This window comes from Astatotilapia calliptera, chromosome 10 (genome assembly GCF_964374335.1).
Source record: "Astatotilapia calliptera chromosome 10, fAstCal68.1, whole genome shotgun sequence".
Taxonomy (NCBI): domain Eukaryota; kingdom Metazoa; phylum Chordata; class Actinopteri; order Cichliformes; family Cichlidae; genus Astatotilapia; species Astatotilapia calliptera.
This window is the reverse complement of record NC_137431.1, coordinates 5,256,913-5,281,450: the sequence shown is the minus strand read 5'-3', so window position 1 is coordinate 5,281,450 and position 24,538 is coordinate 5,256,913. Positions and strand designations below refer to the sequence as shown.

The following is a 24,538-nucleotide window of genomic DNA, read 5'->3' as shown; positions in this document are numbered from 1 at the left end:
TGGTGCAGTCTCCTTCAACTCATGGTACCCCTGGTGGTTTGGCTCTGTAAAGAGACGGAGAGGGCAGTTAGAGAGATTAGATGAAACTTTATTAATCCCTCGGGTGGGTTCCTCCAGGAAATTCAGTAGGACTAGGAAGTACCACAACTCTATAACTACCTATCTATCAACGTATCTATTGATGTAAGCATAAGCCAGTGTTTTGAAAAGACTCTTTTAGAAACGTAGGTGCTCTGCTGTGGTTACATACAGGAAGACAAAAACCAGTGCAGTTTAAAACCACACAGAAAAAATATTGTGACTTGGATTCTTTAGTTGCCACTGCTTATCAAACTGCTTCCTTAAAGTCCTGTTGGACATGACCTTCATTTCTATGCAATGAGCACTGTGAAAGCCACCCTACTATATATGTAAAACATTTGTTATTCCCTTTTTAGAACCTGCGTCTGTAGGTCACTTAATGATTTTCTGTACATCCCAAATGACGTAAACAAAAATAGCCACTAGCAGAAGGCGTTTGAGTGTGTAGATAAGTGTTACGGTACCGAGACTCATGTTCTCCTCCACCAGAGGCCTCTTCTCATTGCAGTTCACCACTCTTCCCTGTGCTGCTCCCAGAATAGTCATGATGTCCACTAAGTTGAGTTTCCCTTCCTCCCTGGCCTCCCCAACTTCCTCAGCAAGCTCCTTTGCTGCCTCTTCACGCTCCTCTATTTCCTCTTGGGTCAGCATTGCATGTAAACCTTGTTGTGCTGTGGTGTTTCCCACCTGTGGGGGTGCCAGAGAACACAAAGCCCTCACCTGCCCATAGGACTTCAAGTGAGCTATATTGGCACGTAAGAAGAGCAAGAGGACATTGAGGTCGTTCAGTGGGCAACCTAGCCGTCGTCTGTTGATGAGGTCCAGCGCTGGGAGGACCTCATAGATAGAAATGAAGGTGGTATCCCAAACAAAGAGTCGAAGGAGGCTGAAGAGGACGATAGGTGCCAATAGGATATAGATGGCACCATTAGCAACACTTATCACCTGAAAGACTAACTGGCCAATCATTTTACACTGAACCAATTCAGGGATCCAGTTCTGATCTCGCAGCATCCCTGTGCGTACAAAGCAGCTAAACTCATCCTGCAGGAAGGCAGACAGATGGAAGTAGGCCAGGTACAGGCAGGCAGCAGTCATGAAGATCAGGAGGAGGAAGCCCCGCAAGAAAAGCATGCTAACAAGAAAGTACGAGTTTTGTTTGCACTGCATGTGTCTCTCCAGAAGGGGGTACTCAAAGTACCGCTTCTTTTTGGCCCTGCAATGACACAAGAACAAACTCAGCATTATAACCATAGTCGTACTGCTACAAATACACACAGCTGGGAGCCACCCAACACAACCACAATGTTCTACTTTTGGCTCCTAGGAGTTCCTGACCACAATACCAACAGTACTGAGACTGTTGGTAGCTAAGCGCTTTGCTTAAGGGTATAACAAGGGTAGTTGCTGTGGGAGAGGAAGCGATCGCTCTTAGCTTTCCTAGTTTATCAAGAGACAGAAGAGCATCACTTTTGTATCCTCTGAATGATAGATACTTTTTACTGCTGCTGCAATGACCTAGTTTTATCACATGAGTCCTTGGAGATTTATGCAACTAGACATGTGAGTGAATCAATATTCATACGCTGAAGCTACTCAAAGCGTATGAACACTTGTGTTTACAAACTAACAATCATAAGTCCCTTACCGCTGCAACTCAGCCTGAAACGTCAGCGGGTTCTTAGTGTTCTGGCGCATATCCAGAATGTTTTGGGCCATTCGGACTGAGCGGTTGTAGGACTTGTCTAGTTCATCAATTATGAAGAGCAGGTCTGATCCCAGTGTGGGCATGACAAGCTGGCGCCAGAGTAGAGCTGGGAGGTACATCAGCACGGCCATGGCCAGAAGAGAGTAAGGGAACATCTGGACAGACAATGACAACAGAAATTAGGAATAAATGGAGAAGAAACACCCAATCATATAGATGAAACAAAAAAACAGCCAGTCTCACTACTGATCTTTTATTAATAAGTCAGTATTACAAATGAAGAAGCATGAATGATTTGTAAAGGGTTTTTAGAAAAAACTAAACTAAATCAATCCTTAACTCAGAAATGTGGTACACTGACATTTTTGACTGAAATTTTGCAGGGGTTTCAGCAGTTTATCATCCACTCTAGGCAGGAATAACATTCAAGAGTGCTTGATCAGAATCTTTGAACTCACTTTGTGTACCCAGAGGGAGCGCTCCTCGAAGTTCCCATCACTGTCAAACTCATGATGCATGAGAGAGTCCCAGCAGTATGTGTCTATATAGCTGGCCTGCTTCACAGTGAAGTTACTGGGAGGAAAACAGCTGATCTGAGGCCCTGCAGAATATACAAATATTGATCTATAACCTGATGTGAAAATGTGGAAAATTACTTCATGCAACATCAGTTGATTCTGTTTTGTCAATATGCCTGTAAGCCACTGCACAATAGCAATCTCTCTCTCTCTCTCTCCCACACACACACACACACACACACACACACACACACACACACACACACACACAGAGTTTTCCATCCTAAAAGTCCAATGCTAGACACATGCTGTACATCTGAGGTGCTGCATGCCCTTTCCCTTTCACTGGAATAGATCTCTGTGGAAATCATATGTTTCCAAGTGGCAACATGGCATTTAAAAGAAAAAGAAAAACTCTGGGTGACTGTGTTCCAAATTTATGCTCACCCACCTTATATTTAGTTCACCTTTATATTACCACATATTGTCCACCCACACCCATCTGTCATTTCTCAAGGGTGCTCCACCCTTAAACAGAGAGCTAGAGTTAGAAGACATCAAAGTGTGCCCCACCTACTTGCAGCTTTGCAAGAGAAAGAGTCTGTTTTATCCTTGCACCGTCCACATTTGGCCAGCTCAATATAAGTACAAATATGCTGCCACTACTCTACTGCCAGGATATAATTTCTCTCACCACTCCACCTCACGATATAGTGCATGGCCCACTTATCTCATGGGTGTGCATATTTTTGTAATTATTCAGTCCTAGTTAAGTGCTAAAATTAAGAACCCAAGCAGACATGGGGAGAACATGCTCCACACAGCCACATGATGGATTAGAAACCAGGAGTTTTTCAATTCAGTTCAATACAGTGTTATTTATACAGCGCCAAATCACAACAACAGTCACCTCAAGATACTTTATATTGTAAGGCAGACCCTACAATAATGCATACAGAGAAAAACCCAACAATCATTCAACCAGGTATGAGCATTATTATGTACTAACCATGCCAGTTATGGTTTCATGCAGCTTCTTACATATTGCTAAATAATTCCTAAATAAAAAAATATATAAACAAAAACAACAGAGCATGCCTTCTCATGAAGTCTTGTAACAATATTTTCCCCTTCAGTTCCCTACCTGTGCAAGCCATTTGACAAAATGAGGGAGTTGAAAAAAGTTCTGTCCCTGCTTCTATCACCTCCTTTCAATCCTCACTTAATATTGGGAGATCGCCTCCACATTTGTGCTTTAAACAAGGCTTCTTGGCTAAGAGCACAGGTGCAAGTAAACCAGGCTCCAGACAACAGTACACTCAGGCACTGTTGTGAAACTGACAAGCCAGCAGATAAGCAGCCAAGATGCAGCAGATAAGCTGTGAATCTCAGGACCATGTCATGTCCTACACACACACTCCCCATCTCCTCCTCTGGTTAATCAACACATCCTCTCATTTGACTTAAATAGAGGGGAGCTGCTAGAGAAAAACTTTGGCTGGTAATTACAGCTTGCCACCGTTAGTGAACACTCCTCTCAATCATCCCCTGTTTCAATTAGTATCAGGCGTATCAGGCTGATTGCACACCGGCTCTGTAGAGAAGACGTTTAGTTCAAGGTCAAGACAGTCAGTCTCTGCAGCAATACACTTGTGGACCTGCCAAGTATATTTATGATTGTCAGCTGTGCTCTTTTTGTTATGAATGGCCGGGGATATAGTATCTGTGTGCTTGTTCCACTTAAATTATATATTTTTTTATTTTCCCCTCTGACAGCAGAAGAAATGGCAGCAAAAACAATAAAGTGCTGAATGGAGTTTTAAACCCTTTGTTATTTCTTGTTTTCAGTAATTTCATGATGTCTTGTCAATGTTGCATAACATGTACTGTTGAGGCTTTGAGGGGGTCTTAATGGAGTCAGCCGTTACAATCCTCCTTTTATGACAGATGTTTAAATCTTTCCTCTTCCATGACTGAGTAATTAATATCTTTGTTTTACAGTTCTTTATATTAAATTTCCTTGTATATTTATTGTAAGAGGGAATGTGGGATAAAACTCTGTTTTATCGAACCTGCAAATCTGTAGAGATTAAAAAAGTTAAGAACCATATTGGGGGGGGGGGGGGGGGGGGGTGTAGTTTGACGAGCAGCAGAAATATTAGTAATATTAGAAATATTAGGTCTATTTCGCTAAGTATGAGACTCATCCTTATCATGAATTCAGCTACATGCAAATGATTAAAAAGACATTTAGGAACAAAAAGTACAAGATTCGTGTACAAGGAGGACTATTAACATTGCTAAAACAAGGACCACAAAATCCAATAAGAGCATGGAGAAAAAAAGACCTATAATATTCATGAGGGTATAATTAAGGGCAAAAGCAAATGGAATACAAAACAAATGTCCTGACATAGTATTAAAAAAAACAGTTGCTCACCCAGGGAGATTTCACGGGCAAATGCCATGCACACCAGCATCAGCGGAAGGCCCACAGACACAAACTTGATGACCTTGTCAAGAGGAAGCTCCAGTTCCAGGTGGCTGATACGGTGTATCCCAGAGTCATCCCGCAGCAGGGCATCAGATAGCATGGCCTTGGCCGCTGCCTGGGCGATTGACATTTTGAACACCTAAGCAAGAAAAAAAGATGACTTTTTTTTTGTTTGGTTGTTTGTTTTTTACCTCATATATGACTGCTTTCCTTAAGCTTATGTTCACTGCTGTTCTTCACTACATGTGACAAAATACAGCAATAACTCTGATAAATCTTTAGTAATAAAAGAAATCCTCTAGAGTAACAAATCAGAAATGGAATTAACATTAACCAAAGTATATTATCCAAAGACATCTGATGAAAGCTGTTACCACCTTACCTCAAGTCTTTCTGCTTTCTCTGCTGATGTTATTTGAAAATGTGGTTGCAGAGACTAGAATTTCCATAAAAATCTGCACAGTGCTGGAAAGCAGCTTAAATAGTCAGGGAGGGTCTCAGCCTGGACCAGCCCAAGATCCAACCTCTCATTTACTGAGTCTAACTGTAATTACAGAGAGGACATCTGGAAGCATGTATTCTCCCAAATGGCACTGACTAAAGCAGACCTCCAGTTCTCAACAGCAGGTCTAACAGCCGGTTTGTGTGTGTGTGTGTGTGTGTGTGTGTGTGTGTGTGTGTGTGTGTGTGTGTGTGTGTGTGTGTGTGTGTGTGTGTGTGTGTGTGTGTGTGTGTATTTCTACACTGGCTGTAGACCACTTCAAACAAGTGAACCATCACCAGTGGCTTTTTCAGCCTCTATCATTCAGATTCTATTTTTTACTGCACTTCAGCCCAAGAGCTACTGCTAAGATACTGTTGCAAATAACACACCAGATGGCTTGTTTCTGTCCCTGGCAGGCTGTACATGCTGTACATTGTGCAAAACTTCTATTTGACTCCATGGGAGTGACAAGAACACTGTGACAGGGTTTTGTACTCTAAATGTAAGAAAGCTTTTATTTTACTTTATTTTTGCTTTTGCTTTTATTTTACTATAGATGATTTGCTCAAGTGGTTCTCAATTCTGACACAAAATTCCCACAACCACACACAAAGAAGCTTTGGTCACATGTTTGAATTCCTTAAGCATGTGCTAAGATTTAAATGTTTGTTCTTTCATGCAAGCCCACTGCTAGAATTCAGCAATGAAGGTTGGTATGGGTTAAAACTCTATTATAACTGAAAATCTTTTTTTATTATTTCATACTTTATTTAAACTAAGTTCTTCAATAATTCAATTTTCAGTTCAATTCAATTTTATTCATATACATCACAACAAGAGTCACCTCGATGTGATATGATCAAGCACTTTGGCAACAGTGGGAAGCAAAAATTCCCTTTTAATAGGAAGAAACCTCTGGCAGAACCAGGCTCAGGGAGAAGCAGCCATCTGCTGTGACCAGTGATGACGGTGATGAAGGGAGAAAGACAATAAACATACTATGGAAGACAGCCAGAAATTAATGCTAACATGTGGTGAGTGAAAAGAGTTCAGAAGAGGAGAAATGTTTAGTGCATCATGGGAAGCCCCCAGCAGCCTAACTCTATTGCAGCTAACTAAGGGTGGCTTCAGGGTCACCTAACTATAGGTTCTGTCAAAAAGGACAAATCCAAATTCAATTCAATTCAATTCAATTTTATTTATATAGCGCCAAATCACAACATAAGTCGCCTCAAGGCGCTTCATAGATACAGAGAAAAACCCAACAATCATATGACCCCCTATGAGCAAGCACTTTGGCAACAGTGGGAAGGAAAAACTCCCTTTTAACAGGAAGAAACCTCCGGCAGAACCAGGCTCAGGGAGGGGCGGGGCCATCTGCTGCGACCGGTTGGGGTGAGAGAAGGAAGACAGGATAAAAGACATGCAGAGAGACAGAGGTTAATAACAGATATGATTCAATGCAGAGAGGTCTGTTAATACATAGTGAGTGAGAAAGGTGACTGGAAAGGAAAAACTCAGTGCATCATGGGGAATCCCCGGCAGCCTACGTCTATTGCAGCATAACTAAGGGAGGATTCAGGGTCACCTGGTCCAGCCCTAACTATATGCTTTAGCAAAAAGGAAAGTTTTAAGCCTAATCTTAAAAGTAGAGATAGTGTCTGTCTCCCAAATCCAAACTGGAAGCTGGTTCCACAGAAGAGGGGCCTGAAAACTGAAGGCTCTCCCTCCCATTCTACTTTTAAATACTCTAGGAACAACAAGTAGGCCTGCAGAGCAAGAGCGAAGTGCTCTAATAGGGTGATATGGTACTACAAGGTCATTGAGATAAGATGGGGCCTGATTATTTAAGACCTTGTATGTGAGGAGCAGGATTTTGAATTCAATTCTGGATTTAACAGGAAGCCAATGAAGGGAAGCCAAAACAGGAGAAATATGCTCTCTCTTTCTAGTCCCTGTCAGTACTCTTGCTGCAGCATTTTGGATTAGCTGAAGGCTTTTCAGTGAGCTTTTTGGACATCCTGATAATAATGAATTACAGTAGTCCAGCCTGGAAGTAATAAATGCATGAACTAGTTTTTCAGCATCACTCTGAGACAGGATATTTCTAATTTTAGAGATGTTGCGCAAATGGAAGAACGCAGTCTTACATATTTGTTTAATATGTGCATTGAAGGACATGTCCTGGTCAAAACTGACTCCAAGGTTCCTCACAGCGTTACTGGAGGCCAAGGTAATGCCATCCAGAGTAAGAATCTGGTTAGATACCATATTTCTAGGCTTTTCAGGGCCGAGTACAATAACCTCAGTTTTATCTGAATTAAGAAGCAGAAAGTTAGCGGCCATCCAGGTCTTTGTCTTTAAGACATTCCTGCAGTTTAACGAATTGGTGTGTGTTATCTGGCTTCATGGACAGATAGAGCTGGGTGTCATCTGCATAGCAGTGAAAATGTATGCTATGTCTTCTAATGATACTGCCTAAGGGAAGCATGTATAATGTAAACAGAATTGGTCCTAGCACTGAACCCTGTGGAACTCCATAATTAACCTCAGTGTGTGAAGAGGACTCTCCATTTACATGCACAAACTGGAGTCTATTAGATAGATATGATACAAACCACTGCAGCGCAGTACTTGTAATACCTACAGCATGTTCTAATCGCTCTAATAGGATATTATGATCAACAGTATCGAATGCTGCACTAAGGTCTAGCAGGACAAGCACAGAGATGAGTCCACTGTCAGAGGCCATAAGAAGATCATTTGTAACCTTCACTAAAGCTGTTTCTGTGCTGTGATGAGCTCTGAAACCTGACTGAAACTCTTCAAATAAACCATTCCTCTGCAGATGATCTGTTAGCTGTTTGACAACTACTCTTTCAAGGATTTTTGATATGAAAGGAAGGTTGGAGATTGGCCTATAATTAGCTAAGACTGCTGGGTCTAGAGATGGCTTTTTGAGTAAAGGTTTAACTACAGCTAGCTTGAAGGCCTGTGGTACATAGCCGATCATTAGAGATAGGTTGATCATATTTAAGATCGAAGAATTAATTAATGGCAGGACTTCTTTGAGCAGTTTTGTAGGAATGGGGTCTAAAAGACACGTTGATGGCTTGGAGGAAGTAATTATTGAAGTTAACTCAGAAAGATCAATTAGAGAAAAAGAGTCTAACTTAACATCGATGGTACTAAGAGTAGCTGCAGATAATATTACATCTGTGGGATGATTACTGGTAATTTTTTCTCTAATGATAAAAATTTTATTTGTGAAGAAGTTCATGAAGTCGTTAACGTTAAAGGGATTGTTGGCTCAAAAGAGCTCTGACTTTTTGTCAGTCTGGCTACAGTGCTGAAGAGAAACCTGGGGTTGTTCTTATTTTCTTCAATCAGTGATGAATAGTAAGATGTTCTGGCTTTGCGGAGGGCTTTCTTATAAAGCAGCAAACTATTTCTCCGGGCTAAATGATGATCCTCTAAATTTGTGACATGCAATTTCCTCTCCAGATTACGAGTCATCTGCTTTAGGGTACGTGTTTGAGAATTATACCACGGAGTCAGGTACTTCTGATTAGAGACCTTAGTTTTCACAGGAGCTACAGTATCCAGAGTCGTACGTAGTGAGGAGGTGAAATTATTAACAAGATAATCGACTTCTGTTGGGGTAGCGTTCAGATAGCTGCTCTGCTCTATGTTGGTACAGGGCATTGAAGATGATAACAGTGGGTGGATTATATTCTTAAACTTAGTTACAGCGCTTTCAGAAAGACATCTACTGTGATAAAGTCTTCTCTCCACTGCTGTGTAATCAATTATTGTAAATGTAAATGTTATCAGGAAATGATCAGACAGGAGAGGGTTTTCAGGAAACACTGTTAAATGTTCAGTTTCTATGCCATATGTTAAAACAAGATCTAGAGTGTGATTAAAGTGGTGGGTGGGTTCTTTTACATTTTGAGAGAAACCAATTGAGTCTAATAACAGATTAAATGCCATGTTGAGGCTGTCATTTTTAGCATCTACATGGATGTTAAAATCACCCACAATAATTATTTTATCTGAGCTGAGAACTAAATCAGATAAAAAGTCTGAGAAATCAGACAGAAACTCTGTGTAAGGCCCAGGTGGACGATAGATGATAACAAGTAAGACTGGTTTCTGAGTTTTACAGCTGGGGTGGACGAGGCTAAGCATCAGGCTTTCAAATGAATTAAAAGTCTGTCTTGGTCTTTCATTAATTAATAGGCTGGTGTGAAAAATTGCTGCCACACCGCCCCCTCGGCCTGTGCTTCGAGATTTCTGGTAGTTAGAATGACTCGGGGGTGTTGATTCATTTAAACTAACATAATCATCCTGCTGCAACCAGGTTTCTGTAAGGCAGAGTAAATCAATTTGTTGATCAATTATTAAGTCATGTACTAACAGAGACTTGGAGGAGAGAGACCTAATATTTAATAATCCACATTTCACTGTTTTACTCTTTGGTTCAGATGTGGATACTGTATTGTTCTTTCTTTGTAATTGTTTATGTTTAAGTTGTTTGTTGATGGTTTTTAGTTTGTTTTTTGTCTGTTTGGGAGCTGACACAGTCTCTATGGAGATGGGTTTTTGGGGGGGTAGCAGGAGGAGAGAAGCTGCAGAGAGGCGTGTAAGACTGCAACTCTGCTTCCTGGTCCCAACTCTGGGTAGTCATATTTTGGGGGGTTTAATAAATTTGTCCATATTTCTAGAAATGAGAGCTGCTCCATCCAAAGTGGGATGGATGCCGTCTCTCCTAACAAGACCAGGTTTCCTCCAGAAGGTTTGCCAATTATCTATGAAGCCCACATCGTTTCTGGGACACCACTCAGACAGACAGCAATTTAAGGAGAACGTGCGGCTAAACATGTCACTCCTGGTCTGATTGGGGAGGGGACCAGAGAAAACTACAGAGTCCGACATTGTTTTGGCAAAGTTGCACACCGATTCAATATTGATTTTAGTGACCTCCGATTGGCGTAACCGGGTGTCATTACTGCCGACGTGAATTATGATCTTACTGAATTTACGTTTACCCTTAGCCAGCAGTTTTAAATTTCCTTCAATGTCGCCTGCTCTGGCCCCTGGAAGACAATTGACTATGGTTGCCGGTGTATCTAGCTTCACATGTCTGAGAACAGAATCACCAATTACCAGAGTTTGACCCCCGGCGGGTGTGTCGCCGAGTGGGGAAAAACGGTTAGACACATGAACGGGTTGGTGGTGTACCTGGGGCTTCTGTTTAGGACTATGCTTCCTCCTCACCGTGACCCAGCCGCCCTCTTTCCCCAGCTGCTTGGGGTCTGCCGGGGAACAGCTAGCGGGGCCTACGCTATCTTCGGCTGCACCAGCTACAGGGGCCTGGCTAGCTATGGGTGAATGAAGGGTGCGAAGCCGAGTCTCCAATTCAGTAATCCTGGCCTCCAGCGCTGCAAATATGCTACATTTGTTACAGATATCATTACTGCTAAAGGAGGCCGAGGAGTAACTAAACATCTGACACAATGAGCAAGAAAGTGCAGGAGGGACAGGTGAAGTAGCCATGGTGCTAACGAGTCGGCTATGAGCTAAGCTAAGCTAGCGAAACAGTACAGAGACAGTGAGTGAATACTTTGGCTATAAATTAGGTAGTGAGTACACAGAAAGTGTGCTTCGGATGAAGCACGTGAAGATTATACTATGAAAGAAGAATGTATTTAAAAGTTGTTAATTAAATTGCTAAGCAAATAAGCTACTCAGAAACACCACTGTGTTTGAGCAGGAACAGGAAGTGATACTCTACCGCAGAGCGAGCGAACACCAAGTGACAGCGCCACCAAATCCAAGCTGGGACCTAGTTCCACTGAAGAGGGGGCTGAAAGCTGAAGGCTCTGCCTTCCATTCTACTTTTAACTATCCTAGGGACCACAACTAAGCCTACAGTCTGAGTGCTCTACTGGGGTGATACAGTGCTGTAGGGGCTTTAAGATAAGATGGGGCCTGAGGAGAAGGATTTTATATTTGATTCTGAATTTAATGGGGAGGCACTGAAGAGAAGCTAGTAGTAGTTGTTGTTGTTGTTGTAATAAATACATGAACTAGTTTTTCAGACAAGGTAATTGTAATTTTAGAGGTATTGTGCAAATAGGATAAAGCAGCCCCACATATTTAGTATGCACACTGAATGACATATCCTAATCAGATAACATATTTCTAAGATTTATAAGGAGAAAATTAGAGGTCATCTGAAATTAGTTTTACACCAGATATAACAGGACGCACATCTTCCAAGAAGTTCAGCTTCATGTCTTGACATTTTCACAGAATATTGTCCCAAAAATCTTGTGAATAATCAAGATGTTGTTTTGGGTCATCAGTGGTTTTCTCCTAGGAACTCTCCCATGGATGACATTTTTACATGGTTTCTTTTGATTGTTGGATCATGATTCAACAATCATTCAAGTGAGGCCTGCAATTCTTTAGAAGTTGTTCTGGGTTCTTTGGTCAGCTCCTGGTTTTCAGTGTGTTCATGCAGTAATTTTGGTATGCCAGCTACTCGGCAGAAGGTCCACCCTTTCCCTGGCGGGTCGCGGAGTATGGGGGTGCCTACTGGGGTCAGCAGAGGAGCTGGCCCCAGGGAGGGGTCCCTTCTTTCCCTCCCCATCTCCAGCTGCCTCCCTCTTCCCGCTCCACCACAACAACCCACACATGCAGGGCCTTGGAGTAGGGGTGTGTCACCAGGGTGCAGAGGAGGCATCCCCCCTTCTGTCCCCTTCTGGCTGCCTCTGCCTCAATTTTATCCCACAACTTAGACATTCACATTACTCACACTCTCATTACACATACATATAGGATCTTGGGGGTGGGCACGATACACGGAATCCAAATTACCATCAGGGTGTACACCTCACCCCTGGCGTCGTTGCCCACCTCTCAATTTTAAATACACGTAGACATTGAGGGCTAGCAGGAGGGGCTATGCGCTTACCTGCTGCTCTCTGGCAGGTAGCTCCATGCCCTCCTGGGTTTTAAATGCACCTTAGAACACACATGCATCAACACTACAATGAGCGGGCGGAGGGAGGTTTGGAGTCTTCACACACCCCCGTTCTCTGCGGCCTGGTGGAGCGGGGGGGCTAGGAGGAGGAGTTGGCCGTCCGACTGGGGTCTGGAGTGTGGGGCCTCCCTGCTGCTGCAGAGTCAGGGCGGTCTGCTTCTCCCCACCGCAGGGAAAAGGGTAACACCACCTGGGTCTGGGTGCAGTTCCCCCCTCCAGGGGCAAGGGTACCTAGACCCGGTTCGTAGAGTACGCTTGAGGAGTGTGATTGTGTGTACAGCGTCTCTTTATGTCTGTCTCCACGTTGGTTGAGTGTGGAGTAAGTGCATATGAGAGCATGAGGGTGGGAATGGATGTTTGTATCTGTGTGTGCCTGTATGTCTGTGTCTATATGTCAGGTTGGGTATCAGACGCCACCTCTCTGGGGACATCTCAGGCCCTCCAAGGTTTGGAGGCCTATCTCCCCCCACCACTTCCCCTGCCGGTGGCGGACTCCCTCAGACATCGGTGCGTTGGTGGTTCTTTGTGTCCGGGGATGGGCGTCCAGGTACACACCGGCTCACTCCTTGGCGGCCGCTTATCGGGGCCTGGAGCCTGGGGCTCGCTCGGGCCACTCCGGAGGTAGGGTGCCCCCGGCCCCTCGGCCTGGGGCTCGGTCACTCAGGCACAGCTGGCTGCTGGCGGAGCTCACGGGCGCGTCACTGCAACCCCCCCTGGCTTCTGCTCCGCGGCTGCTGAGTGAGCCCTCATCTGGGACTCTCCTCAGCTCTTTCTGGGACAGTGGCGCGGCTGCCCCTCTGTTAGTCTTCCTTGGTCTCTTGTGTTCTGGGGGCCTCTGGATGTCTGGAGTTTTGATCTCCTCCATACCTGCTTCATGCCCTGAAGGACGTGGCAGTGGCTCCCCACACCCTCTAGATTGTTAGGGGGTTTCCCATGGCAAATTGGTCCTCGGTGAGGGAGCAGACAAAAAGCAAATCAGAAGACGCCTATGAGTAAAAAGTCTAGGGAACAGTTCATCCTGCCTGAATAGAGTTACTAGGGCTCTGCCCTGGAGCTGGGCCTTGGAAGGGTGCCCAAGGGCGAGTGCCTGGGCCCCTTTAGGCAATGGGGCCCAGGCTGGCGCAAGAAGAAGGAACATGGGCCCACGCTCCTGTAGTCCTGTAGGGGTCGAGTACAGTGTGTGCCAGGCGGCAGCCAAGGGGGAAGACCGTGGCAGGCTGATACTGGCTACTGAGGGTAGCGACTGGGATGTGGAATAATTCTGGGACCAGTCTCCTAGAGACTCCTGCATGTACATTCAGGAATGGTTCCGGTGGCTGTATGTTCTGGATACTCGGTGAAGAAAGGGGCTGAGTTGGATCAGGTGGTGGAGAAGGATGCTGGACAGACCTAGCTCACCTAAATGTATATTGAGGGTGCACTGGGAATGTCTGGTAGAGGCCTTGGTCTGTGAGATCTTCAACTCCCACCTTTAGCAGAGCTAAGACTGCATTTCATGGGAGAATGGGGACATTGAGTATGAATGGACCATTTTTACTCTGAGTCGTGGTCAAAAGCTGGTTGGTACCAACAGGCCAAGCGGAACGTGGCTTGAGCAGTGGCTGAAGCAAAAACTCGGGTGTGGGAGGAGTTTAAAGAGTCTATGGAAAAAGACTCTAGGACTGTGTCGATGAGTTTCTGGCAAACCCTCAGGTGACTCAGGAGGGGAAAGCGGTGTTTTACCTGCACAATGTATGGTACAGGTGGACTGTTGCTTACTTCAACTGAGGATATTGTCAGGCAGTGGAAGGAATACTTTGAAGACCTCGATCCCACTGACACGTCTTCTGTAGGGAAAGCAAAGTCTGGGGACAAAGGGGACAACACATCCATCACCGGCGATGAGGTCACTGAAGAAGTTAAATAACTCTTTGGTGTATGAGGTTTGCCCTGAGTTCCTAAAGGTGCTGGATGCTATAGCCTGTCAAGGTTGACACGCCTCTATAATGTTGCGTCGAGATAAAGGGCGGTATCTTATGGTTGGTGGTTCCCCTCTTCGCGAAGGGGGGCCAGAGGCGTGTGCTTCAACTACAAGAGGATCACACTCCTTAGTCTCCCCGCCCATTATTTGAACCTCAGATACAGGAGGGTAGGTGCAAAACACTGCATCAGCTCTTTACCCTCTTGAGGGTACTTGAGCATGAATGGGAGTTTGCCCAACTAGTCAACATGTGTTTTGTGGACTTCGACCATGTCAGTTGGAGAATTCTGTGAGAGATGCTTCGGGAGTATGGTGGTTGGTACCGACAGGTGTCTGTCAGGGCGGTTGCTCCGAGCCATTGGATCCTTATACAACTGTTGCAAGAGCTTGGTACACATAGGAAGTAATTAGCCACACTTGTTCCCGGTGGGTGTTGGACTCTGCCAGGACTGCCCTTTGTTCATAAAAATTATGAAGAATTGGTGACACAATTTGATGAACTTGGGTGGTCTCAGAATCTCACCTCTACAGAACCACATCATCTGCAAAAAGCACAAATCAGGTGGTGGCCTCCAGCTCACTGGAGTCATTCACAGCCGAGTGTGAAGCGGCAGAAATGAGATGGCACCTCCAAGTCTGAGGCCATGGTCCTCAGTGGGAAAAGGGTGGAGTGCCCACTCCAGGTTAGGGACAAGTTGCTGCCCTAGGAGTTTGTTGGGGTTTGCAAGTGGGGGGAGAGGGGACGGGGAGATTGTTAGATGGATTGGTGCTGTAGCTGCAGTGATGTGGATGCTGGACCTATCCATTATGGTAAAGAGAGGGCTGAAGGTAAAAGTGAAGCTTTTGACTTACCAGTAAATCTATGCCCTGGTCACCTATGGTCACCAGCTTTAGGTAGTGGCAAAAATAACGAGATTGTGGATACAAGAGGTGGAAATGAGCTTTCCCTGAAGGGTGGATGGGGGAGTTCAGCCATCTGGTAGGGGCTATAAGTAGAGCTGCTACTCCTTCCACATTGAAAGGAGCCAGTTAAGGTGGTCTGGCATCTGATATTCCATGCCATGTAAGGGAGGTGGCTAACAAATGCACCATTCTGTAGTTGGTATCTAAGCCATTCTTATTAATGATCTTACTGAAGAGGGAGGCCTATGCAGAACAACAGTGGGGGTAGAGCACTTCCTTGTTCCTTGTCATTTGATGGTGACTTGTGTTATTGGCTTGAAGTCCACCTCTAGTGTTGTTTGCCACATCCCAATTGAAATCCTGATACTCTAAGAGTCCTGTTGATTTTCTATACTTCTAAATTTTCCCGAATCCATGTATGTGCATTGAGTTGTAGTTGAGGCTTTCTTGTAGTCAATCTAGGCAGTGCACAGGTTGGTCAGTCTGGTCTTACAGTCTCAACCAACTGCTCACTCTACCAGTTGCTGATGTTTTGCTCCTCTTGCATTTCTGCCAATTCTCTTCTGTGTCCTGTATTAGTATTGACCCATGTGGCAGTTCAACTTAGCCACTATGATGGCTGACAGGAGCTTCCATGTTGTGCTGAGACAGGTCCCTTCTGGGGAACCTTAGGGATCAGGAATTTTGGGCTTTTGGTTAGCAAAGGCCCAACACTTAGCAGCTGGTTTATTTATCCATGGAGAAGGAGAATATGTAATTTACTCATTGGAAGGTTAGCAGTTCAATTCCTAGCTGCTCAAGTCTGTGTGCCAAATATCCTTGGGCAAGATACTAATCCACTACAAGAGAGTAGAAAAGTGCTATATAAGTGCTATATAAGAATCAGTCAATTTACCATTACACCCAGATTGGATGATTGATTTGCATATATGGACTGTTACAGGCTTCCACCACATATACATATAGGCAATACTTCTACTGTAGCTATATCCATCCATTCTATGATAAATTCAAATGAATCTATCTAGATTCTTACATTCACATTTGATTCCACTTGCTCTCAAATTGGTATTTGCACTGTTCAGAAAAGACCTCTGGCTATTGTACTCATCTAATGTGTTGCGCATGAACTCCATGCAGAATAATTATTGAACAAATGCTATAATGTCTGAAGCACTTTTTTATTAGACCACTTGTGTAAATATGGCTGTGTCTTCCCTCCCACATATTTCCTCTCCCATGCATTTTGACCATTGCTCCCTCAAAAAAAAAAAAAAGTCAAGTAGCTAATCATCTCACTACATGTTACCTCTGCTAAGTAGGTCCTATGTGACTGCTATAGTTCACATTTCTCGTGCCATAAAATATGGCTAAAGGTGGAGTAACAAAGGTGAACAATAACAGAGATTTAAGTGATGCAATTAGAGTTTGACCTTCTATGGTGAGGTTGAAAACAATGCAGGAAGGCAATTACATATATAAGCCATGTCAAAAAAAAAAAAAAAAAAAAGCAATACAGTGATTTACTCAAAGAGGCCACAATTCAGGAGATTGTGGGTTTGTTTATGGTAGCTGGCTGAGAAGGTGGGCGAGCATTTGGGTGGGCATTTTCCAGCGAGTTAAATCACAGGCTTGAGATATAACGAGTGGGTGGAAGGCTATACATGATAGGACAGGCAAGTGGGAGAAGTTAACCAATAATTAGAATTTGTAATCTGAAAATTATTGTGAGGATGGTGAAGAAATGTTATACTCTCTTTTGTAAAAATGATTTACAGGTTATTGTATCGAAATATTAATGAATCAAACTGCCTCCCTCTATGAAAAGTCAGAGCCCTGCATGTGTTTGCTCAGCTCAAACAAATGCAGAACTTCCACGAGTCAAAATCAGTACCTTTACATGTTTAATTATTAAAAGTGATCTATTGAAACACAATAGATTATGACAACAACAAAGTTTACAAATGAAACAGAAATATTCCCCTAGTCTGTTGCTTGCTCTGGAAGATTCATTTAAAACTTTTTAAAAAGTTAAAAAAAAAAAGAAGAATAACAGGAAACATACTTCACAATGAACACTCAGAACATTCAATATAACAGTTTTTTTCTTTTTCTAGACATCTTCACATTAGAGATGAGTGATTCCATTTGTTTTAATACAAAACAGGGGGCTGAAATCGATTCACAGCTTCTTTAAAAGCCTTCACATAAAATGGAAAGATAGGTTACTACTGAGTCTCTTCCCTTTTTTATGTTTTTCTCAAAAATGTCTTCCATCAAAAAGAAGTCAGTGTCAGTACATGACATTTTTTTCCAAAGTCACTAGGCATCTCTGCGTGATTTCTCTCAGTGTTGAGTCTGTATGACCGGCACGCTCTTGATCTCTGACAGAACTGATCAAGGTCACAGAAATACGCAAGTAGTTTTCAAAGAGTTGGTGGTTGGAGTTAGGTACATATGTGCATGGCCACCTGCTTTTTCAACACCCTTATCCAGAAAATGTCATGGACAACATGAAGTCTGAAGCTACACACAAAAAATTGAATAAATATGCAAACCCTCAACACCAGAATACAAACATAGGAAAAATCCAATATACATACTATATGTGCAGTCAGTATACACTGGTTTAGTACAGCTGTTTTTGCTCATGGGGAGAGAGAAAATAAACCAAGAGTGTTGTAAAAGTCATGCGGCAGCAGTAAGTCAAGTGTTTTGCTCATGAGGAAGAAACATGTCAGATGAGAGTGCTGTTAAACCTGAGAACCTATGAGTCATTTAAAACGTGTGAATGATGTCCCAGAGTGGAAGCCAGCAGTCACTTCAACAAATATTTGAAATGTATTACACACACATCCTTTCCTTTATTTTGTCTTCTCACTCTTATTTTAGGAAGTGAAATGACACATTAGCTGCAAAGTGAAACTGTGGTCTGTCAATTGAAAATAAAGGGCACTTTCAGATGAAAAAAAAACTGATAAAAACGGCTGCAGCCCTTTTAGTAACTAATTTCAGATGACAAAATATTACATTCAATTAAGTAGTTGCTAAAACATACAGTCAAAAGAGATTTTCAGTTCTTTAATCCATGTAATGCTTTTCCTCATTGTTTGTTTCAAAAAAAGAAAAAAGAATCAGTTCCTGTAAAAGCACCAAACATCTTTAAATGCTGCTTTTAAACGTACTCAATTTCAAACCTATTAGTTCCTGTGTCATTCCTCTCCATAAATAACCAGAGCTATAAAAATGTGCTACTCTCCAGAAAGTTCATGAGTTCACTACATAGGAACATACTGTGTTAAAATGCAATAACACAATTCAGCATTAAACTAATATTTTTCCTATAAACATGATGGTCATTGTGTTTGATTAGAGTCTGTGGTAAAGAACTAATACGTGCGTAAATGCTCTCTAGAGTCACTCGGCATTAGAGGCGTACTATTTGAGTTTCAATGAGGCTGTATTAAATTCACAACTGAGATCAGCGTTCATAAAGTCTGTCAGTTGCCCCTGGCAGACTACTCCAGTTCCTCTCTGTGCTCCATGCTAAGATCTCTCCTTCCCACTCCCTGGCTGGACAGCTGCCTCCCCCTGTCATCTTCCTCCTCTCCATCCTCTTCCTCATCGTCCTCCTCTATGCCTTCCTCCTCCTCTTCCTCCTCCTCTTCATCCTCTTCCTCAGTGCCGTCCATTGAGTCATCGGCTCCGAGCATGGCTTGCTGCATGGCCAGGGTGGCTGAATCTGAGGATAGTGACTGGAGACTGTCCATACTCAGTGGGTCTGAAGCGAGGCCAGAAAGAGGGTAGGGAGAAGAGGGGTTATAATGTGACAGATACATTTAAAAAATAATAATGTAGGCAGAGGAAGATAGACCTTTTTATTTGTCTGTGCATGCTTCAGTATTATTTAGAAATTTCACTTAGCCAATATTCAGAGTGGCTACAGGGCCAGAGACTCAATTTTGGGAGCCACCTGAAAAAAACCATCCCATATGGAAAAGATATATATAAATCTTATAAAGTTTGTATCTGTCTTGTGTGAAACTTGTATGAAAAGCATACAAGAGTGACAACAGATATAAGATCCCTTGAAAAATTATATAAATGAAACTTGTATGTTTTGGATACTTCCTAAAACAATATCTGAAAGTAATGAGAAAGTGGCCACTTTCATGAGTAAATCATATAAGCCTTATATGATTCACTATATGAAGTAGGCCAAATCTTATGCAAGTCTTTTATAAGTTTTTTCTATTGCTTTTCCATATGGGATCCTACACACCAGTTTGATCAATTTTACCTTGCAAAACGTTACGTAGACTTTGTCTGCCACTGAAATTAATTCTTACCCTGCCTTTTATCTATATTTGCACTCCAGTAGGGAAGCTTTCTTTTACTTGTCTATACTCGTACCAGCTGCAGTACTGTGACAGGAGATAACAAATTGCATAAGTAACTGAGGTCTACAGCCTACCGTGTAGCAGTAAAAGAAAACTATTCCCAAGAGACTTGTTTGTACACATGAGTGCAGGCTGAGCTATTGATTGATTTAGGACACATTTTTAAAGAAACTGATAGTCTAAAAAAAATTAAACAAAAGAGTGGTAATAGTGCCATCTAGTGGTTTGGATTCAAGCAGACACGCTTTTAGTTTGTTTATTTTTTTGTACAATGTGTACAATTTTACCGTTTATCAATATTCCCTCCAAATTCAAGTACATATCATAGCTATAGTGATCACTGTAGGACAAACACATCATAGTCAAGCAAGCAAAATCACAGACATTAAATTTAGACTGTATCCCATAACAGCCACAGTTGACGGCTGCTGTGTTTCTGCTGTTTGTTTTTACTGTTTCTACTACTATAATTGATTGTGTATAAAAAATATTTTTCCAAACACTATATTTCAACTATATTTTAAGAGATGACATGTAAAAATTTAAATGTTCATGTATAGCTAGAAAGAGCTATTTGTGATCTTTAAATTACAAGTAAGCATCTATGGCTGGTAAATGGTAAATAGTTCTTATATGGCACTTTTCTACTCTCTTGGAGCACTCAAAGTGCTTTACAAAACAAAAATCAAGAAGACATTAAAGAAAAATTAAAAAGTAAAGGATTATTTAATGCCCAAAGAAAGCTGTTTGCTTTGCTTTGCTTTTCTTGGAAAATGTAACTGTTGGCATACTGTCTGAGTTGCTTCCTGTCTGAGATCTGTGCGTCTGCAATACACCAGCCACAATAGAGTCGGGCCAAAAGCGCTGTGTTGGACGATGCTGGGACTTCATCTTCTTCGCTTTAGGAGCTGGGTCAGGATTACTGGCATCTAACATAGGCTGAAGGATACGTCGACGAGCATTGATGAACCTGTGAAAATACCAAAGAAGTCATATTAGGAAAAGTAACACCTATGAATCCAACTTAATTACTCTGCATGTCTTTCACATATCTAATTAGTTCTACTAAACAGTACCGAGATTTAAGGAAGACATAAAATGAAAAACAAGTACACACAAAACTTTGAATATGACCATCAACACTTCAAAATGTTATCATTTGATTAAACCATACCCTAATGAAAAATTTTAATGCACTTTTATATCAAATTGTCTTTATTTATTTTTTTCTCTCTTTCTCTCTCTCTCTCTAAGGATAGACTGAAAGTCAGGACCCTCCACAGTACCATGGGAAGATAGAAGTGGCTGACACTGTGAAATTCTACTTGTGGAGAAAGCTGGACTGAAAGATAGCACTAATCATGGCAGCACAGGAACAAGCTCTAAGCACAAGATCCATAGAGGCTGGGGTCTATCACAGCAGAAAAGACCCCAGGTGGAGGTGTAAAGATGCTCCTGAGACAATTCTGGACATAACAGCAGGGTGTAAGATACTACTAGGTAGAGTATACATGAAATGCCATAACTAAGTGGCTGGCATTGTATAGTTGTACATTTGTGCTGAGTATGGTCTCCTCTATATCTCAGAAGGTTGAGCAAAGATCCTGTGGGATTTCCAGATACAGACACACTGGTAATGACAGCTGTAGTGATAGATATAGCGATGCCAAGTGGTAGCAGTATCAGGAAAAAGGAACACAAGAAACAAGAAGAGAGAGAGGGAGAGAGGGAGAGAGGGAGAGGTTGTTCCACATGTACTTGGTGTATACAACCAGGAGATGGTGCCACTGTATCAATGATGTACTCGGATATGCCAGCATAGTCAAGTTCAATTTAAAGCTTAACATTCATGCTCTGTAGAAGAAGGGCCAAAGTTTGTTCGATCTGATGTGCAGGCTGAGGTCTTTTAGTGTATGTAGGACCTTTTATGACACAGTGATTGCTACTCCAAGCTTTTATATGGTTGTCTGCTGGGGAGAAACAGTACATGGATTAAAACGCTGATGAAGAGAGCCAGTGCGCTAGACTCCACAGAGGAAGTGGGTGAGAGGAGGATGTTAGTCAAACTGATGTCTATTATGGACAACACTTCTAAAAGACTGTGGGGACCCTGAACAGGTCCCTCAGCAGTAGGACAGATCACTGTCACAGGTCCTTCATCCTGACAGCAGTCAGACTATATAATACCCACACAGGATAAATACTGTTTAAAAAATGCATATGTATACATTATCACTTCCACTGCATTTTAGCTATTTATATAAATGTGTGCATATAATAGCATTTTGGCTTTTTTGTACACTATTTTTCATTTATTTCAATTAATAATTTTCTAAAATATCTCTAAAATATCTTCACAAAACGAATTTCCCTTGCATCGGATTAATAAAGCGTATATGTCTATGTCTAAAGAAAACTTTGTCTTACTTTTTTAAATAAAAATATGAAGCCGTGTTTTGCTTTTACACATGCAACATGAGGCCTTTTTGGGATTACAAAATCTTACCAGTTGTTTACTTGCAAGAGAGTCAGACTTGTTTGTGCTGCAATCTGTCTTTTCTCATCTTCTGTTGGATATGGGTGCTGCAAGAAGTAGGAAACGACATTTCAGTTTTCAAGCAGTTTCCAGCTGTTAAAATGGAATGTGCCGCACCATAATTATGTTAAACACTGAAAAGTCTTGCCCTCAAACACAGTGTAAATGTCTGCCTGCGTCTCACCATGAGATGCTGGAAGAGCCAGGAGCGCATGATGTTGGTGGCGTGTTTGGGCAGGACTCCCCTCTTATTCTTAGACTTCTTGTCTTCACTGTCCAACAAGGAGGACAGGTCCACATTTACCTTTATTCACAGACAACAGAAAGGAAAGAAAGAGGAAGAAAAGAAAAAAGGGAAAAGACCATAGGGCTTAGTTATTGTTGCCACGGAAACAAACTCAGACTACCAATTACCTTTTTTTTTTTCCTATGGCAAGGGCAGAAACACCTCCTCAAGTGTCACCATGGTAACTGAATTTGAGTAATGATACTTAAAATATAAAGAAGCAGTACCCGTGACTAGTCTGTTATATGTGTGGTGCTTGGACTTTGAGTTTCACAGTTTGGCGTCGGTGAGCTAGAGTGACGCTGATGCAGAGTGGGCCTGTGTTTGCTTGGATTTTCATTGGTGTTGACCTGTAGTACACCAGCCTTTGTGTTCAGTGAGAAATCATTATTCAGATGTTACTGTTTGGAGTGTGAGTGCTGAAGGACGAGATGCTCTCAGACTATTGACAGTCTTTGACAGCCTGCATATGGATGTGTGTGAGTATGTGAGTTCATGTCTGGCTGAGACAACTAACTGCAAATATTTTTAACTGTTGTAAGAACATTTAGGTTTGCTATTTGGCGAAGAAATCATTTTTATCACAGTCATGCTTAAGATAAAGTTTGCACATGGCTTATTAGATAGTAAAGGGAAAACATCTAGTGATATTCTTCATTATTATGTTCTAATTAATGATAAATAATTCACTATTTCTAATTAAAGCATGACTTATATTGTTTTGTATTTTTTCTTTTTTTTTCCCCCGTGGTAATTTGGGCTTTTTAATAATTTCTTTGAACTGTTTTATTTTTTATTTTTATTTTTTTTTAGGATGATTGCACAGCATATAAAAAACAAGTATTCAATATTTAGGCTCAAACATTTACATACATTCACTTAAATCTTAAAAAGTGGTGCTCAGGGTTCCATCCATCTTCATCCGCTTTATCCGGGGCCGGGTCGCGGGGGCAGCAGCCTAAGCAGAGAAGTCCAGACCTCCCTCTCCCCAGCCACCTCCTCCAGCTTATCGGGGGGAACACCAAGGCGTTCCCAGGCCAGCCGAGAGATATAATCTCTCCAGCGTGTCCTGGGTCTGCCCTGGGGGCCTCCTCTCGGTGGCACATGCCCGGAACACCAACCCCAGGAGGCGCCCAGGAGGCATCCTTGTCAGATGCCCGAACCACCTCAGCTGGCTCCTTTCAATGTGGAGGAGCAGCGGCTCTACTCTGAGCCCCTCCCGGATGGCTGAACTTCTCACCCCATCTCTAAGGGAGAGGCCAGCCACCCTTCGGAGGAAGCTCATTTCCGCCGCTTGTATCCGCGATCTCGTTTTTTCGGTCACTACCCACAGCTCATGGCCATAGGTGAGGGTAGGGACGTAGATCGACCGGTAAATTGAGAGCTTCACTTTTACACTCAGCTCCCTCTTCACCACGACGGACCGGTGCAGCGTCCGCATCACTGCAGCCGCCGCACCAATCCGTCTGTCGATCTCCGGCTCCCTTCTCCCATCACTCGCGAAAAAGACCCCGAGATACTTGAACTCCTCCACTTGGGGCAGGAACTCATCCCCGACCCGGAGTTGGCACTCCACCCTTTTCCGGCTGAGAACCATGTGTTATGAGTGGCTGTGTGCAGACAGGAATAGGACCCAAGGTGCAGACTCCGGAGCCAGATGTGAACTCAAAACAGCTTTAATGTTAAACTCAAATATAACATAACTGGGGGAAAAAATCAAAATAAACTTACATCGGAAAACTGACAGAACACACAGCTAGGTAAGCGGTAGATCGCGACACAGACACAGAGAAACACAGGGCTTAAATACACAGAGGGAGCAATCAGGGAATGGGTAACAGGAGGGAAACACAGCTGGGGCAAATCAGGCCTAACGAGACAAGGGGAAGCGAAACCAGATACATTAACCTCAGACAAGGACCTTCAAAATAAAACAGTAAACCTGACACAGACTGAACTAAAGACACAGACTCGCACGCACTGCAACAGAGGGAACAGAGACTGACTGGAAACGGGGATATAGCAACTAAGGATACACAGAGACGCGAACTAGACAAGGGGATACAGCTGACAGGGGAGACAGAGCAACTAGAGAAGACAGAGACATAAACCATAAG

General features: G+C 42.8%; 1 protein-coding gene across 1 annotated transcript in view; it reads right to left on the bottom strand.

Annotated features, from left to right (window-relative positions):
* Positions 1 to 307: 307 nt before the first annotated feature.
* Positions 308 to 24,538, bottom strand: part of pknox2 (pbx/knotted 1 homeobox 2) — a 122,124-nt gene continuing 97,893 nt past the window's right edge. The window contains exons 9-19 of the mRNA XM_026181038.2: positions 22,320 to 22,439; positions 22,106 to 22,182; positions 20,391 to 20,569; positions 18,722 to 18,980; positions 14,132 to 14,162; positions 13,373 to 13,621; positions 5,184 to 5,237; positions 4,748 to 4,940; positions 2,248 to 2,390; positions 1,730 to 1,944; positions 308 to 1,297 (exon numbers count right to left, since the gene is read on the bottom strand). Coding sequence (XP_026036823.2) covers positions 454 to 1,297; positions 1,730 to 1,944; positions 2,248 to 2,390; positions 4,748 to 4,940; positions 5,184 to 5,237; positions 13,373 to 13,621; positions 14,132 to 14,162; positions 18,722 to 18,980; positions 20,391 to 20,569; positions 22,106 to 22,182; positions 22,320 to 22,439 — 2,364 coding nt within the window. The 3' untranslated portion in view covers positions 308 to 453. The remainder of the gene's footprint in view (positions 1,298 to 1,729; positions 1,945 to 2,247; positions 2,391 to 4,747; positions 4,941 to 5,183; positions 5,238 to 13,372; positions 13,622 to 14,131; positions 14,163 to 18,721; positions 18,981 to 20,390; positions 20,570 to 22,105; positions 22,183 to 22,319; positions 22,440 to 24,538) is intronic.